General features: G+C 43.0%; 1 protein-coding gene across 1 annotated transcript in view; it reads right to left on the bottom strand.

Annotated features, from left to right (window-relative positions):
- Nucleotides 1-18,276, bottom strand: part of LOC119858422 (protein FRA10AC1) — a 52,499-nt gene extending 34,223 nt beyond the window's left edge. Inside the window, exons 1-7 of the mRNA XM_038408983.2 lie at nucleotides 17,693-18,276; nucleotides 8,146-8,222; nucleotides 6,613-6,708; nucleotides 6,489-6,534; nucleotides 3,083-3,159; nucleotides 1,986-2,069; nucleotides 1,387-1,471 (exon numbers count right to left, since the gene is read on the bottom strand). Of these exons, the coding sequence (XP_038264911.1) occupies nucleotides 1,387-1,471; nucleotides 1,986-2,069; nucleotides 3,083-3,159; nucleotides 6,489-6,534; nucleotides 6,613-6,708; nucleotides 8,146-8,222; nucleotides 17,693-17,725 (498 nt within the window). The 5' untranslated portion in view covers nucleotides 17,726-18,276. The remainder of the gene's footprint in view (nucleotides 1-1,386; nucleotides 1,472-1,985; nucleotides 2,070-3,082; nucleotides 3,160-6,488; nucleotides 6,535-6,612; nucleotides 6,709-8,145; nucleotides 8,223-17,692) is intronic.
- Between the last annotated feature and the right edge of the window lie 214 nt (nucleotides 18,277-18,490).

Genomic DNA, 18,490 nt, shown 5'->3' with positions numbered 1-18,490 from the left:
CAGCACAGAAAGTCATCTCCACCTTGAATCCGACATATTGCATGGAGGAATTCTGAGGGATAGAGCCAGAATAGGATGAAACACTGTCTTCTTGATCATCATAAAATACTAGGACTAACCCCTATCCCACCCCTAAGGTTGTTCTTTGTTGATGGACCAGTTCTTGTGATAAGCAGATTATGTAACATATGAAAGATCCTGTCTTTTGTTGGAATGAGGAGCAAAATGAAACTGAATATGATTTGGGAATTGGGGAGGAAATTCTATGGTGTAAACCTTCTAAAGGCAGGCATAGATAGGATGTGTAGGCAGGGATACCTAATGCAAGTTGTGCATCTCTAAAGCATCCATCTGCAGAAGTTTAGCAGGATACCTAAAGTTCTGTGGGGAAAGTCACATGAAGAACTGGTGGCTATCAGATGAAGAAACCAGTGCTCCACTGAGCCTGTCTGCAGCAGATGAGGGCTGCAGAGTAGAGCAGAAAAGAGAAGACATTAAACTTCTCAATATCTGGACGTGCAGATGAAAACAAATAGTACAGCACAAAGTTGAAACCAATCTGTAGCTGCAGAGGTAGTAGGGCGGAGCTGACTGTGCCTTCAAGGGCCAGTTTTACATTCCAAAAGAAAAATCTGTATAGGACTCCCTCTGTACCAGCAGTACACATGGATAAGCCAACCGTTGATAAAGATTTGGAGGAGGCACTTAGTATGAGAATTGCGTGTTTGAAGAAAGAGTGTATAAAATAGCTTAAAAGAAAACAAATTACAATCTGTCAAAGCTATGCTAAAAGATAAACATTTTCCAGTGCTTATAATCATGAGGAAAAGTTAAAGAAACAGGATTTATTCTCATTTAGAATAGAGGGGAATTCAAGGTGACCTAGCAGAACTTAGAAAAGTCATATGTGAAGCAGGGAAAAAAAAATATTGTTCACACCAGACAAAGATTCAAAAACGTTAAGAAAATTAGCAAACTGGGGAAAAAACTTTTCCCACAAAGTATAATAAACACATGGAATAAGGTACTGGGCATGATAATTAAAGAAAACAAAAGAAAACGATAAATGACTTCAAGGGAGACAGATTATTTCCTGATGGTGGAAGGGCTTGAGGAATGTGGCATAAATGTAGGAAGATGAGATAAAGATCAACCAAAAAATCAAGGGAGGCATCTTAAGCATTTTTCTGTTGCTTAAGTTTCTTAAGAAAATTAATTCTGCACAAATTTAGGGCCCAATCTTACAGACATTTATCATGAGTAGTCCCACAGAACTCAGCATAGGCAGTGTTTGCAGGACTGGATCTTAATGCAGTGGCCTCTATCAATATATAGAACAAAGAATCTATTTTGCAACCAAAGAGATTTATGAATTTAAAAATGTACCTTGTTCTCTTTGTATCTAGTCAGATCTGCTATACAATACTCTTTGAATAATTTATCATAGTATTTCTTTGCCAGTCTCTTTTCCCTGTAACCAGAAAGACAACATTATTGATTAAGCATATGGAAAATACATAGTGAAACAACATAAACCCTAATACATAGTTAGGTCATTAACAGGACAGGGGCATTGCAGTTTTGTTTTCTCTAATGAATACAAGTTGTAGTGGTAAAAATAAAACAAAATAAGAAAATATACAGCTTGATGAGAGTAATTGTCATGAAACAGTTTTAGTTTCTTTTGAAAATAATAATATATTTAAAAAAATATATTTAAAGCACAAACAAAGCATAATTTTGAAGTTGTACTCTTCTGGGTTTCTGAATGGTAGTTTAGTTATCTTAGGGAATGAACAATAGTTTATTCATTTCTATGTCATTAGTTCATTCTGACACAGAGCTGTATTACTTTATCTCCTACCCTTTTTTAATTTATCAAGAGTTCAAAGCAATAAAAACAAATATGCATGGCAATTTTTAATGAATGAGGAAAAAGAAAAATACAAAGTGATCTAAAAATAATGTCTTATAGCCCAAGTTACCAATTCATGTCCACTGCATCTTCCTCTTTCCACAGGAATCTATAGTTTTCTCTTACAACATCAAGGTCTGTCTTGTCACTTGCTCTGTGAAAGAGTACATTTTTCTTAAAAAGCAAATCTAGTATTAAAATGAAATTTTACAGCACCAGAAACAAAATAATCAGATCATCATTTGGCAAACAATGGTATTTTATAATTCTTTGTATTATTTATTGTTGGCCATACTGGGAGATACTTTTAAGAAGCAACAATTGTTCATGAGAACAAGTATCATACACTAACTTTTTTCTTAAAAGAATAAAAGAGCTTGCTTCCAACATTAAAGTCACTCATAACTATTAAAACTGTGTGAGATTTAATTCTATACGAAAAGTTATGTTTAAAACATAAAAAGAGGATTATCTGCAGCTCAGAACAAGGGTTTAGCTTCCTTGGGCAGATGTTTAGTGATATTTCAGACTTCACAAGTCTCCTGGGTTCAGATTGCCAAAACAGTACAGAGAATTTATCCACACATCTTCATTAACATTAGTGAAGAACGTGTAAATAACTGCCTGCAATTCTTAGGAAACCTCAACCCTAGTAACTAGCCTCTCGTGACTTTGGCAAATTTGATAATTATCCTTTAAAAATTACCCTGTACTCCAAATGACAAACAATTTTACTACCTGCAATCAATTATTTTAGCATTATGCGCTGCACCCCAGAAGTCTGAGTACAAGATTGTCATTTTCTACTCTCATCAGAGTAGCATTTGACATTCTAGGAATGAGAGTTGAACACTCAGCAAATACTGGGTTATTTTAGATACACCTTCCATGTCTTGTCTTTTAATCTACATAACACAAAAATAAAAACTCCCATCTGAATTTCATCTAATTTTTCATGTATAAATACAAATTGTACAAAGTTAAATCCAGACAACTAACAATTCTCCACATCTAATTCAGATATTTACAACTACCATAGTTGGTACATTTTAGCAAAAAGGTTAATGATTTGATACACAAATAAATCTCTGGCCACAGAATTAATTACCCAGCATATATTTTAGCAGTGTTATAAAACAGGTAAGTATGTTCTCTAACGGTACTTACCCTGAACGTTGGAAGTCCTCCTTTTTGCCACCATAGTATAAAATGTAGTCATTCACAAACTTTTTATGTCTTGCATACTGAATTAAGCAAAATTAAGGAATTTATTTTCAGTGTTCTCTCTCACTCCACAGCTAGTTTATTTGGCTTCACACTACCATTACCTCAGATAAAAAGATTAGTACAAAATTGTTTCTACAGTATAAAGAATTTAAAGAAGCTATTACCAAAATTAATTTTAATGGAAATGAAGTTTAAAGAACTCTTATTATAAATTAATTCTCAACAGAAGAATTTTAGGACAGAATTTAAATTGTAAAACCCATCCACATGCTACACCCTTATAAAATTTTTTAGTATATTTGAAGATGTACAACAGATCTTTAATCCAGCCTTTACTGTGTATTCTATTGCAATACAAACTAGAGTTCCATGATACTCCAACTTTGGTTTAAAATATATCTATCATTTTTTCCCAATATAAATATAAAATTACTAATAAAATGAGGCATTTTTATGTAGTTTTCAGTGTCAGTGTAAAAGCAATAACAAACTTCAGTAGATAACTTTGTTTAGGACCACAATACCAAGTTACAGGAAATTGTATTGAGATTGTTAGGACATTTCTGTCTTACAGATGTAATTTGACACATTTTATTTCCATTTGTGGAGGTGCTTATTTCTAGAATAACGTGATTGTTTATACGGTTTTGCTTTTGCTTGTGAACAAAAACAAAACAGTAAAACAATAACTTAAAATATATAACAAATTTCTCAGACATTTATGGAACTACAGAATTGGAAACAAATTATCTTTCTGGCATGTTCTTAAGCCACATGTTAAATTGATTCGATGCATCCGATGAAGTGAGCTGTAGCTCAAGAAAGCTTATGCTCTAATAAATTTGTTAGTCTCTAAGGTGCCACAAGTACTCCTTTTCTTTTTGGGAATACAGACTAACACGGCTGCGACTCTGAAACATGTTAAATTGAGTTCAATAAGAACTCATTTCTGTCAACCTACCGCCTGCATTAAAATCATTTTACGGAATAAAAGATTGTACATGTATTTTCTGGTAGAAGTTTCCAAATGTTAACTCAATCTTAATGTTATTCTTCAAAAATTAAAGACTTAAATTCAAGACTACAGTTAGGTGCCTTTATTTAGCAAGGCTACAGGAGACTGTATACATCATGATGAAGTTGACTAACTTCAAGGAACTCCAGCTTCTTTGTCACCACTATTAACTTTGATAATAATAGGCAACTGACTTGCCCTTACAACTGGAGGAAAAGAATAAGATGGTAGCAGTAGAGAAATTATCTAAATCAGGTACTTATACAAAGTTCCATGAAAACAATAGAAACACTATGGCTAACCAATTCTACCACAGGCTCTTTAATCACAGCTTCTTCTTCAACTGCTTGTTTTTACAACTTGATCATTAGCCACATGCAGATGACTTTATGTGGAAAGAGTGCAGGAAAAATAATGTAAAGGTGACACAGCAGGGTTAATTACTTCGGAGGAACACCTGATTTTGTTACATAAGCATAGCTCACTCAGCTAGAACTACTGGATTTTATCCTTTCTTGGTCAATTAAGCTTCTGGCCTTTAGCCAGGACACCACATTATTATAAAACATTTATAGCTTTATCAATGTACACAGCACCAACAAAATATAAGACAAATTCCCTGCCCCGAAGAACTTACAATCTAAATAATACAGAACAGGAAACAAGCTAACACAGTTCAGCTCACAACATCTTCAGCTTGAAATGTGCCTTTGGTTCATGGCACTGTGTGTACTCAGATTTTTGTGATAGACCTGACAAAGTAAAAGCGTTTCTTAAAAATGAAGACCTAGCTGAAGAGTAAGTTTGAGATAAGTAGCACAAATGACAATTTCTCTCTATTGCAACGAAACGTGGCATCTCCAAATGTTTGCATGCTCCACATATAGATTACCACAAGTCCACACAATATACCCATATTAATCCCAATATAACTAAATAAAATACAAGTTCTACTGTTTTCAAATAATTTATAACCATGACTATATCAGTCAGGAAACTAATTCACTTCGGCTACTGAGACACTAGATAGATAATAATAAAAAACAATAATGCTAAGATTTACACAGGGCTATTTGAATTTCATCATGCAATACGGCAAGTCTCTGCTCATTATGACACTCTGTACCTCAGTGACACCCTGGAACCCATATATTCACCACTGAGACGGATAACCTAGGTTAGTGGGACAGAGGGCTCAGCGATTACACAATCCAGGCTGTACCACGGGAACCCCGTTACAGTGATTTCTCTGTGGTAGTGAGAGGAATATGAGCACAATATCAAGCAGAAGTATTACTACAGTACCTTCAAATTAACTATTCATAAGATCATTGAACAAATCTATATGTGCTTAACATAAAGGTCATAAAGTATTACCAATCCTCCAAACATAAAGATGGTTGCAGATATGTCCTGGAGGATGTTTTTACTAAACTGGATTGGCAGCCTATAAAATAGCTTACATCACTTATGGCAGATAAATCACACAAATCTGTCAGGTGTGTTGCATTATTTTCAATTCAATTAAATGAGTGCAATCTGCCACAAAATGCTACATCCACCTACTGCTAAATTCCAAAGAGCAACTGTTAGGCTATAATAAAGATGACCTGACGGAAAGTTCAACAGGGGAGTTATATGATCTTTCCCCTATCTATATATAACTGGTTAGTTTCACTGTAAAATAATTATTTTCATGTTAAACTTCAAAGAAAAATAGTTAAAAGGGAAATTTTGTAGCTGATGAAGACAATAGTTTAGGTCTGAAGCATTAAAGTAATCAAACCTGATTCTTCCATTCAAAATAAAAGAGCTAAAATAAACAAAATGTGATATTAACAGGTGCACAGTATCACATCTGTGGAGGACACTACTTGGGATAATCCTTTCTTGAACTGTCTTTTGGATTAATTATTGTGTTCTTGGCCTTCCAGCACAAATATAAGTTTATTCAGATAATGATAGTCTCAGATAGAATTGTGAAGCAGCAAGGTCTGCTTGCGCTAAAAATCAAAGCACCTTGATCCAATACCACACGTGTAGTAATTGAGTCTTAGATATGGAACTCACAGCTACAACTTAAACACTAACTGCAATTAGGGACAGTTTGGAAACCTCTTTCATAGGTGGATCTGAAATATCTAGTGATTGGTGGCGGACAGATGATGATCTAAAACAATACCTAGTCTCTGCTGGTGCACAGAAATTCCCCAGACAATAAGGAGACTCACATAAACGTGTCCCTGACAGGAGCATTTCTCCCCAACTGAAAGAAAAGTTGAAAAGCTGAGAATGTGTTTTTACCAATATAAACAAATAATCAAAGGATACAGCATCCATGGCTATCAAATGAAATCTCCTATTTCTTGCTTCTTCCCTGTTAACAGAAATAATAATTTTGCTTAAGTAAAAGTTCAGTTTCAATATAAAAATCTCTGATAGAAGTGACCATTACCTATCCCATTCTTCTGCTGCAATTTGTCTGTCAGCCACCTTGACCTGTTTTACTTTCTGGAATGGTTTTATGAGTAGGGCATCTTCATTACTTGTCCTATGCATGGGGAAAAAAGTAAGGAATAAATTATTCAAAAAGTTTTCATATACAATAAGTTCTAGTACACCAAAGTCAGCAGCTTGAATGTTATAAGGAAAAGGCTGTGTACAGATTAGCATTGTTTGCCTCTTGTTAAGACAAGTCTATACTACCATTCTGCAGTGGCACAGCTGCACCAATGCAGCTGCGCCACTGTAGAACATCTGGTGAAGACACACTATGCTGACGGGACAGTGCTCTCCCGTCAGCATAATTACTCCACCTCCGCAAAAGGCAGAAGCTATGTTGGCAGGAGAGCATCTCCCGCCGACATAGCGCAGCGTGGACACTGCTTTAAGTCAATGCAACTTGCGTCGCTCTGGCTGTGTGCCAGAAGAAAGGGTAGAGAAGATGATTTGTTTGAAACGCTCCCAATATTTAATATTTCATCTAGCAACTAGAATGATTAATTAAGGCACTTGGAAAAACAAACTAAAACTGAACAAAGGAGTCAATATTTTTAACAGAAGACAGCTAAAAATTCTAAAAGGAGAAAAAACACCTAAATTTCTTTTAATGGTTAAAGCACCTTCAAGGTCAGATACAAAATGCAGTCAGACACTACAAAACATTTCCCCTTACTTCCACTACAGAAAATATAAAAGGTTCCCAGAAAACCTGACTGGAATGGAGACCGACAGAAGATTAAGGAAAAGAGTCACAGAAACAGATCCTGGAACAAAAAAATAATTCCTGAATCAATTCAGACCAACTCTGTAGTGCTGTGAGTGAACTATCAGGGAAGCACAGTGCCACAGCAGAAAAAGCTTCCCAATAAAAGAAGATGGTCAGACCCAAAATTCAGGGTCACAAAGTGTATGAATCACTAAATGAAATTGACAAGGCTGAGCTTAAATGAGCATCTCAAGGGCTAAGTGTAAGTTAACTGACCCAATTCGTTGGTCTCTTGAAGCCAGGCTTAACAGAAAGAACAGACTAGAAGAAATTAAATAATAATCAAGCAGTGTTAGTGTTTCCTTTCCATGAGGTAGGTGTTTTATTCCTACAAAGCCTGCTGCCACCTGGCCTTAGTCCTTTTGATCTCTCTTTGCAGCTCCACAAGTCCTGGTGGGTGGTAATAAAGTGATACGAAATTGAACAGAGCAGCCAAAACCCCGCTGTTGATGCTAGTGCTTGGAAAAACGAAGCACTCAGCTGTGAGATATGAGAAGCATACAGACACCAGATGGACGTGGCAGAACTGATCTTTCTCAGTTGCGCCTTGGAGACAACACGCTCTGACAAGCCTGAGGAGGCAGTGGCATAGGAATCAAACGTTTTTATTTTTCACAAACAGCTTCACTATGTCAAAGTTAAAAAACCAGGGTATTATATATATATATAAGTCATATGCACATAAGAAATGTAATGTACAATGCCATTATAATGCATTACCTTTCATTCCTTTGGTCAGATTTCTCTCCACTCTCATCATCACTAAAATCAGAATCATAGCCTCCCCGGCCATGTACCTGGAAATAATTAAGAAATAAAGGAAAATCATCACAACACAATAAAATTAGAATCTTAGAAATGTAGGAATGGAAGGGACATTGAGTGGTCATCTAATCCAGCCCTATGCACTGAGTTAGGACAAAGTATAGCTAGATCATCCCTGACAGGTGTTTGTCTAACCTGTTCTCCAATGATGGGGATTCCACAATCTTCCTTGGAAGCCTATTCCAGTGTTTAACTATCCTTACAGTTAGAAAGTTTTTCCTAATATCTAACCTAAATCTCCTTTGCTGCAGATTGAGGGCTTTGTCTACATGGCACAACAGATCCAGATTACAAGGGTCTAAACTGTAGAGTGTAAAATAAAAGATGCATAGTTTCCCATTCCCATTACCGGGGGAAGGAGACCAAAGCCCTGAGGTAAGTGGGAAAGCGGGATACCGGGAGGAAGCACAGGCAGGAATGTCTGTGAGGGGAGGGCTCCTGCCTCATACTGGGAATGAGGGGCGATCAACAGGTTATCTCAAGTGCTTATATACAAATGCACAAAGCCTTGGAAACAAGCAGGGAGAACTGGAGGTCCTGGTGATGTCAAGGAATTATGACGTGATTGGAATAACAGAGACTTGGTGGGATAACTCACATGACTGGAGTACAGTCATGGATGGTTATAAACTGTTCAGGAAGGACAGGCAGGGCAGAAAAGGTGGGGGAGTAGCACTGTATGTAAGGGAGCAGTATGACTGCTCAGAGCTCCGGTACGAAACTGTGGAAAAACCTGAGTGTCTCTGGATTAAGTTTAGAAGTGTGTGCAACAAGAGAGATGTCATGGTGGGAGTCTGCTATAGACCACCGGACCAGGGGGATGAGGTGGATGAGGCTTTCTTCCGGCAACTCACGGAAGCTACTAGATCGCATGCCCTGATTCTCATGGGTGACTTTAATTTTCCTGATATCTGCTGGGAGAGCAATACAGCGGTGCATAGACAATCCAGGAAGTTTTTGGAAAGCGTAGGGGACAATTTCCTGGTGCAAGTGCTAGGGGAGCCAACTAGGGGGAGCGCTTTTCTTGACCTGCTGCTCACAAACCGGGTAGAATTAGTGGGGGAAGCAAAAGTGGATGGGAATCTGGGAGGCAGTGACCATGAGTTGGTTGAGTTCAGGATCCTGACGCAGGGAAGAAAGGTAAGCAGCAGGATACGGACCCTGGACTTCAGGAAAGCAGACTTTGACTCCCTCAGGGAACAGATGGCCAGGATCCCCTGGGGGACTAACATGAAAGGGAAGGGAGTCCAGGAGAGCTGGCTGTATTTCAAGGAATCCCTGTTGAGGTTACAGGGACAAACCATCCCGATGAGTCGAAAGAATAGTAAATATGGCAGGCGACCAGCTTGGCTTAATGGTGAAATCCTAGCGGATCTTAAACATAAAAAAGAAGCTTACAAGAAGTGGAAGGTTGGACATATGACCAGGGAAGAGTATAAAAATATTGCTCGGGCATGTAGGAAAGATATCAGGAGGGCCAAATCGCACCTGGAGCTGCAGCTAGCAAGAGATGTCAAGAGTAACAAGAAGGGTTTCTTCAGGTATGTTGGCAACAAGAAGAAAGCCAAGGAAAGTGTGGGCCCCTTACTGAATGAGGGAGGCAAGCTAGTGACAGAGGATGTGGAAAAAGCTAATGTACTCAATGCTTTTTTTGCCTCTGTTTTCACTAACAAGGTCAGCTCCCAGACTGCTGTGCTGGGCATCACAAAATGGGGAAGAGATGGCCAGCCCTCTGTAGAGATAGAGGTGGTTAGGGACTATTTAGAAAAGCTGGACGTGCACAAGTCCATGGGGCCGGACGAATTGCATCCGAGAGTGCTGAGGGAATTGGCGGCTGTGATTGCAGAGCCCTTGGCCATTATCTTTGAAAACTCGTGGCGAACGGGGGAAGTCCCGGATGACTGGAAAAAGGCTAATGTAGTGCCCATCTTTAAAAAAGGGAAGAAGGAGGATCCTGGGAACTACAGGCCGGTCAGCCTCACCTCAGTCCCTGGAAAAATCATGGAGCAGGTCCTCAAAGAATCAATCCTGAAGCACTTAGAGGAGAGGAAAGTGATCAGGAACAGTCAGCATGGATTCACCAAGGGAAGGTCATGCCTGACTAATCTAATCGCCTTTTATGATGAGATTACTGGTTCTGTGGATGAAGGGAAAGCAGTGGATGTATTGTTTCTTGACTTTAGCAAAGCTTTTGACACGGTCTCCCACAGCATTCTTGTCAGCAAGTTAAGGAAGTATGGGCTGGATGAATGCACTATAAGGTGGGTAGAAAGCTGGCTAGATTGTCGGGCTCAACGGGTAGTGATCAATGGCTCCATGTCTAGTTGGCAGCCGGTGTCAAGTGGAGTGCCCCAGGGGTCGGTCCTGGGGCCCGTTTTGTTCAATATCTTCATAAATGATCTGGAGGATGGTGTGGATTGCACTCTCAGCAAATTTGCGGATGATACTAAACTGGGAGGAGTGGTAGATACGCTGGAGGGGAGGGATAGGATACAGAAGGACCTAGACAAATTGGAAGATTGGGCCAAAAGAAATCTAATGAGGTTCAATAAGGATAAGTGCAGGGTCCTGCACTTAGGATGGAAGAATCCAATGCACCGCTACAGACTAGGGACCGAATGGCTCGGCAGCAGTTCTGCGGAAAAGGACCTAGGGGTGACAGTGGACGAGAAGCTGGATATGAGTCAGCAGTGTGCCCTTGTTGCCAAGAAGGCCAATGGCATTTTGGGATGTATAAGTAGGAGCATAGCGAGCAGATCGAGGGACGTGATCGTTCCCCTCTATTCGACACTGGTGAGGCCTCATCTGGAGTACTGTGTCCAGTTTTGGGCCCCACACTACAAGAAGGATGTGGATAAATTGGAAAGAGTACAGCGAAGGGCAACAAAAATGATTAGGGGTCTAGAGCACATGACTTATGAGGAGAGGCTGAGGGAGCTGGGATTGTTTAGTCTGCAGAAGAGAAGAATGAGGGGGGATTTGATAGCTGCTTTCAACTACCTGAAAGGGGGTTTCAAAGAGGATGGCTCTAGACTGTTCTCAATGGTAGCAGATGACAGAACGAGGAGTAATGGTCTCAAGTTGCAATGGGGGAGGTTTAGATTGGATATTAGGAAAAACTTTTTCACTAAGAGGGTGGTGAAACACTGGAATGCGTTACCTAGGGAGGTGGTAGAATCTCCTTCCTTAGAGGTTTTTAAGGTCAGGCTTGACAAAGCCCTGGCTAGGATGATTTAACTGGGACTTGGTCCTGCTTTGAGCAGGGGGTTGGACTAGATGACCTTCTGGGGTCCCTTCCAACCCTGATATTCTATGATTCTATGATTCTATGATTTCAGGACTTCATCAATGCAAACTACATCCATTTTGAGAACTAAAAGGTAACTATATCAACACGAACTGGGTATCTTTTAGTTCACACCAACAGGGTCTACGTGGGTATGTTAGTGAGCACGAACCATACTGGTACTGCCCACTGTCAAAGACACAATACTGGACTAGATGGCTATTGGGTCAGTCTGGAAATTCCTACATTTCCACAACCATTATCCTCAGACAAAAACCTGAGAAAACAGGTAATCCTAACACTCTGCCTTGAAGGTTAACCAACTTGGATTCCACTGAATCTACAGGAAAATCAAATGTCAGAGACAATGCTCTTCCAGACTCCAAATGCTCAAAGCTATGAATGCTTATTTTTCATCAATTGTGGCAATTTTGCCTGGACAATCTCTTAGGTAGCCAGGACCAAACCATATAGTGTTTTATATATCAAAATCAACACCAACACCATCCTGATGTGCAGACAGAATAACAAATGTGGCTTAACAGTGAAATCTTCAGTGATCTTAAACACAAAAAGGAAACTTACAAGAAGTGGAAACTTGGACAGAAGACTAGGGAGGAGTATAAAAATATTTCTTGAGCATGCAGATGTGTAATCAGGAAGGTCAAGGCACAACTGAAGTTGCAGCTAGCAAGGGATGTGAAGGGTAACAAGAAGGGTTTCTACAGGTATGTTAGCAACAAGAAGGTGGTCAGGGAAAGTATGGGACCCTTACTGAATGAGAGAGGCAATCTAGCGACAGATGATGTGGAAAAAGCTGAAGTACTCAATGTTTTTTTTGCCTTGGTCTTCACAGACAAGGTCAGCTCCCAGACCGCTGCACTGGCCAGCACAATATGGGGAGTGGTGTCCTCAGTGGTGAAAGAATAGGTTAAGGACTATTTAAAAAAGCTAGACATGCACAAGCCCATGGGGCCAGATGCAATGTATCAGAGGGTGCTGAGGGAGTTGACTGATGTGATTGCAGAGCCATTCGCCATTATCTTTGAAAACTCGTGGCAATCGGGGAAGGTCCCTGACGATTGGAAAAAGGCAAATATAGTGCCCATCTTTAAAAAAGGGAAGAAACAGAATCCGGGGAACTACAGACCAGTCAGCCTCACCTCAGTCCCTGGAAAAAATCATGGAGCAGGTCCTCAAGGAATCCATTTTGAAGCACTTGTAGAGAGGAAGGTGATCAGAAACAGTCAATATGGATTCACCGGGGCAAGTCATGCCTGACCAACCTGATTGCCTCCTATGATGCGATAACTGGCTCTGTGGATATGGGGAAAGCAGTGGACATGATATATCTTGACTTTAGCAAAGCTTTTGATAAGGTCTCCCACAGTATTCTTGCCAGCAAGTTAAAGGAGTATGGATTGGATGAATGCACTATAAGGTAGCTGAAAAGCTGGCTAGATCATCGGGCTCAGCAGGTAGTGATCAACGGCTAGATGTCTAGTTGGCAGTTGGTATCAAGCAGAGTGCTCCGGAGGTCGGTCCTGGAGCTGGTTTTGTTCAACATCTTTATTAATGATCTGGATGATGGGATGGATTGCACCCTCAGCAAGTTCGCGGATGACACTACGCTGGGAGGAGAGGTAGGTACAATGGAGGGTAGGAAGTACAGTCCAGAGTGATCTAGACAAATTGGAGGATTGGGCCAAAAGAAATCTGATGAGGTACAACAAGGACAAGTGCAGAGTCCTGCACCTAGAACAGGAGAATCCCATGCACTGCTACAGGCTGGGGACCGACTGGCTAAGTGACAGTTCTGCAGAAAAGGACCTGGGGATTACAATGGACAAGAAGCTGCATGTGTGTCAACAGTATACCCTTGTTGCCAAGAAAGCTAAAAACATATTGGGCTGCGTTAGTAGGAACATTGCCAGCAGATCAAGGGAAGTGATTATTCCTCTCTATTCGGCAATGATGAGGCCACATCTGGAGTACTGAGTCCAGTTTTGGGCCCCCCACTACAGAAAGGATGTGGACAAATTGTAGAGTATCCAGTGGAGGGCAATGAAAATGATTAGGGGGCTGGGGCACATGACTTATGAGGAGAAGCTGAGGGAACTGGGCTTCTTTAGTCTGCATTAGAGTGAGGGGGATTTGATAGCAGCCTTCAACTATCTGAAGGGGGGTTCCAAAGAGGATGGAGATCAGTTGTTCTCAGTGGTGACAGATGACAGAACAAGGAGCAATGGTCTCAAGTTGCAGTGGGGGAGGTCTAGATTGGGTATTAGGAAAAACTATTTCACTAGGAGGGTGGTGAAGCACCAGCATGGGTTACCTAGGGAGGTGGTGGAATCTCCATCCTTAGAGGTTTTTAAGGCCTGGCTTGAAAAAGCCCAGGCTAGGATGATTTAGTTTGGGGTGGTCCTGCTTTGAACAGGGGGTTGGACTAGATGACCTCCTGAGGTCTCTTTGAACCCTAATCTTCTATGATTCTATTATCTTGATTGCACTAAAAAGCAAACTGGAAGTTAGCACATACTATAGAGAACAGGTACAATGTTATGATAATTTGCAAATTACTCTGTAAGTTATGTCCCTTCTGCTATTCTCTCTGTCTTTTCTATTTACATTGCTAGTCCCTGCCCCAAAGAGTTTATCTATTACTCTGTACAGTGCCTAACACAATGCTTAGTCCCTAGTGCTACTATAATACCAACAAACAGAAACGATAGCAGCAGACCCCATAAACAAACAGAAAGTCACATCCTGCATTAGATGTAGCTTCCAAGTCACCTTGGAAGACTAGCCTCACATAAAGAAAAGGAGTACTTGTGGCACCTTAGAGACTAACAAATTTATTAGAGCATAAGCTTTCGTGAGCTACAGCTCACTTCATCGGATGCATCACATAGAGTACATTGCAGTAACCCAATCTGGAGTTCAATGGTACAGGTAACTGTGTCTCGGTCAGTATCAGAAAAATACAGTCACAGTGACCTAACTACTGGCAGTTGGAAAATCGCACTTCTGACTACCAACAATACCAGGTGAATGTTACAATGGTGCACCTACAGCGGCTACACCCTGACACCTGCAAATATCATTCTGGAGAGACAATAGCATCTTCTGCCAGGCTGCTTGCAAGTTTGTGGACCAAATATATATTATGCCGAATACCACTGTCTTTGTGTAGCAATGCTCAAGGAGATTAAAAAAAAGTCGGGTTTTTTTAACTTTAATTTTATTATTGGGTTGTTGGAGTTTTGTTTTCCTTCCTGTTCTTCGTTTGACACTACAGTTTCTCTCTCTCTCATGCCTCCTCGAAGACAGAGACAAGACCATTCTGGAGCAATAACATCCCTCCAGGATTCTCCATGCATCTCAGTACATTCCCCTGCTTCCCATCCCACACACAGTACTATGGAGCCCAAAGAAGACCTATCACTTCTTGAGGAAAAACAGACAGGTGATAAGTGGGTACTTCCTGAAGCACTGTGGAGAGATAAGTGGATTTAATTAGCAATAGAGAGTGTGGAGGGGATCAGCTTGCTATTCATCCATTAACTAAAAACCCAGTTCTTGTATTCTCTTTTTCACATTTCAGAAGTGTAGGAGCTGAGGCATTATCTGAAGAGTTGTAGCAACACCAAGTAAATTACATATATTGGGGAGGTGCACCCGCATATATGTATTTCTTAATTAGCCATTATTAATTCTGTCCTCTATATTTTTCAGGAAACTCTCCAAGAAACTAAACAGCAAAAAAAACCATAAAAGACGACAGTTTTTTAGACTCTACACTATTGCAGTGTCAGAGTAACCAGCATGTGCTGGCACAGAAGCTGCAATGCTAAATCCTCCCAGCACAACCCCACAATGCTCTAAACCAGTGATACTCAGACTGAGGCTCTCAAGCCCCAATTAGCTTTTTGATACATTTCCTGCACCTCTTTGAAGCATACGATATTAAAACACTGTATGACTGAATATATAGTACTATAGTAAATGAAACAATTAATTCATAGATTCATAGATTCACAATTAATTCACACTACTGTGGCTCTTTTGGGTAATGTTGATTGCTAGTTTGACTCCTGAACCACCGAGGTTTGAGTATCTAGACCAGCGGTTTTCAAACTGTGGGTCACAACGCAATACTGGGTCACGGAATGTAAGGCACTGGGTCGCGGTGGCTCTGGTAAGCACCGCCGACCGGGCTGTTAAAAGTCCTGTTGGCAGTGCTTCCTGGCTAAGGCAGGTTAGCCCCTACCGGTTCTGACACCACGCTGCGCCCAGGAAGCGGCAGGTTCGGCTCCTAGGCGGGCAGGCCCCCGCCCAAGCACCAGCTCTGCACTCCCATTGACTGGCTGGGGGCAGGGCGGTGCCTGCAGGTGAGAGCTGAGCACCTCTGTCTAGGGGCCAGACCTGCTGCTGACGGCTTCCAGGGCGCAGCGCACTCGGCAGTGCCAGGACAGAAGGGAAGCCTGCCTCTGCACCCCAGCTGCACCACTAACCGGGAGCCGCCGGAGTTAAGCCCGCGCCCCAATCCCCTGCCCCAACCCTGAGCCCCCCTCAAACCCAGAGCCCCTTCCTACACCCAAACCCCTCATCCCCAGCCCCACCCCAGAGCCTGCACCCCCAGCCCAGAGCCTGGACCCCTCCCTCCCCCAGCCCTGAGCCCCCGCTCAAACCCAGAGCCCCACCTCCTACCCCCAAGCCCCTCAACCTGGCCTCACCCCAGAGCCTGCAACCCCAGCCCAGAGCCCTGACCCCTCCCACACCCCAACCCAGAGCCCTCTCCTGCCCCAAACCCCTCATCCCCGGCCCCACCCCAGAGCCTGCACCCCCAGCCCAGAGCCCTGACCTCCTCCCGCACCCCAACCCCCGTCCCTTCCCACAGCCTGAACCCCTCATTCCCAGCCCCACCCCACAGCCTTCACCCCAGCACCCAAACCCTCTGCCCCAGCCCTGAGCCCCTCCCGCACCCCGAACCTCCACAAGGGGTGTAGTTCCCAGCACTGATGCATTGTCTACACTGGCACTTTACAGCACTGAAACTTGCTGCTCTCAGGGGGGTGTTTTTTCACACCTCTGAGCAAGAAATTGCAGTGCTGTAAATTGCCAGTGTAGACAAGCCCTGAGTTTAATTCGCTCAGAAACATAGTGCAGTATGTCTCAAAGAATAATTAAGGTCTAGTAAATAGTTTTCCCATTTTGGGGAAAAAATGTAAGAACCTGAAAGTCATCTAGTTTATTGACCAACATGCAGCTTTGCGTACCAAAGAAAATTAACTTTTCTTTAGAAAAGAAACAAAACACGGAAACAGCAAAATTAAAACAAGTGACTCCCATTATGCCAATTTAAACCATGAACATTTAAATCAGCCCAACTTTTTGACTCAGTTAACAGGCTGGTGTATGCACCTTAGACACAAATCACTATTAGCAATAGCACCCACACGAGCAACCGCAACAGAGCAGAGCAGTCACTGGAGAAGAGCAGGGAACCCATCTACACTGGGGGGAAGGCACATTGGTGGAATGGGCAAGGCGTAAAGACGTGAGCAAAATAAAGAGTCACAACGTTTTAATAGGTTTCAGAGTAGCAGCCGTGTTAGACTGTATTCGCAAAAAGAAAAGGAGGACTTGTGGCACCTTAGAGCCTAACACATTTATTAGAGCATAAGCTTTCGTGAGCTACAGCTCGAGCTGTAGCTCACGAAAGCTTATGCTCTAATAAATGTGTTAGGCTCTAAGGTGCCACAAGTCCTCCTTTTCTTTTAACGTTTTAATAAGTACAATTCCCAAATCATAAAGACAAAAGCGAGAAGATAAAGGTAACTAAGACCCAGAGACCAGAGGTGTGTAGGGCACCAAAGAAAAAAATCTCATTGAAAATTTGCCAGCGATATTGGTCAGGATTCACTGACAAAACAAATGTTCACGCTTCAAAAAAATACGGCGCCGCCTCTGCATCACAAGCGGACAGGGAGGACCGAGGAGGACCGGGAGAAAAGCGCCCCCCCCCCCGTCTAGTGCGGGGCCTCGCCCTCGCCCCTGAACGCCCCCTCCCCTGGAGAAGGGGGGGGGTCTCCTGGCTGCCCCGGGCCCCGCTCTCCTCTCCCCTCCCCGGGGAGCGCCGCGGCTGTTACTCACGGCCTGAGAGAGCAGCAGCTGGGTCGGCCCCATGGTTGCCGGCTCGCTCAGCGCCCTGGGACGAGGGCCGGGGAGCGCTTCCCGCAGGCGCACCTGGTTGGGCGCTTCCAGCCCCGACCGAGCGACGGGCGCAGCCGGGGCCGGCTCCCAGCGGCGTCCCTCGGCGTGAAAGGCCCGGCCGGAAACCGGGGCCGGGGCAGGAGAGAGCCGGGAGGGGCAGGGCTCACGCAACGCGGCCTTACGCCTGAGCGCCGCGGCCGGGCTGGCGAGGCTCCCGCCCTGGAGCGGGGCTGCCTGGAGGGACGGAGACAGCGGGGGAGCGGGGCTGCGGCGCGGGCCCTCCTCGGGGGCGCGGGGCTTGGCGCAGCGGGCAGATGAATGGTGAAATTGACCGGGGCTGGGAGCAGAGCGAGCTACGGCTGGGGTGGGGGAGGTTCAATAAAACTTCCTCTGCACCCGGGAGCTGTACGGAGCGTGCTCCGGCATCCTCTGCCCGCTTAGCCTCTATCCACCGCCGAAATACGCAGCTGCGACAGGGCTCGGCCGGTGTTCTGGGTTCGAGCCCTGCGTGACTTGTGTGACGTGACTCCTCCAGCCCCTTGGCCTGATGAGCTTTCTCAGGGTTCCCAACACATCTGCAGCCTTCTTGGCCACACAGGTTGCCGGAGGCTTTGGTAGACACTCGCTCTGCAACGCTATCCTGCCCCCCCCCCCCCAGTCTGGAGAAAGTTTACCATACTGAAGACAGTAAAAAAAAAAAAAAAAACTGAGCGCCAGGAATATGCCAGGGTATTGAGT

Source organism: Dermochelys coriacea, chromosome 7, assembly GCF_009764565.3.
Source record: "Dermochelys coriacea isolate rDerCor1 chromosome 7, rDerCor1.pri.v4, whole genome shotgun sequence".
Classification (NCBI taxonomy): domain Eukaryota; kingdom Metazoa; phylum Chordata; order Testudines; family Dermochelyidae; genus Dermochelys; species Dermochelys coriacea.
This window is presented reverse-complemented; position numbering and strand designations above follow the sequence as displayed.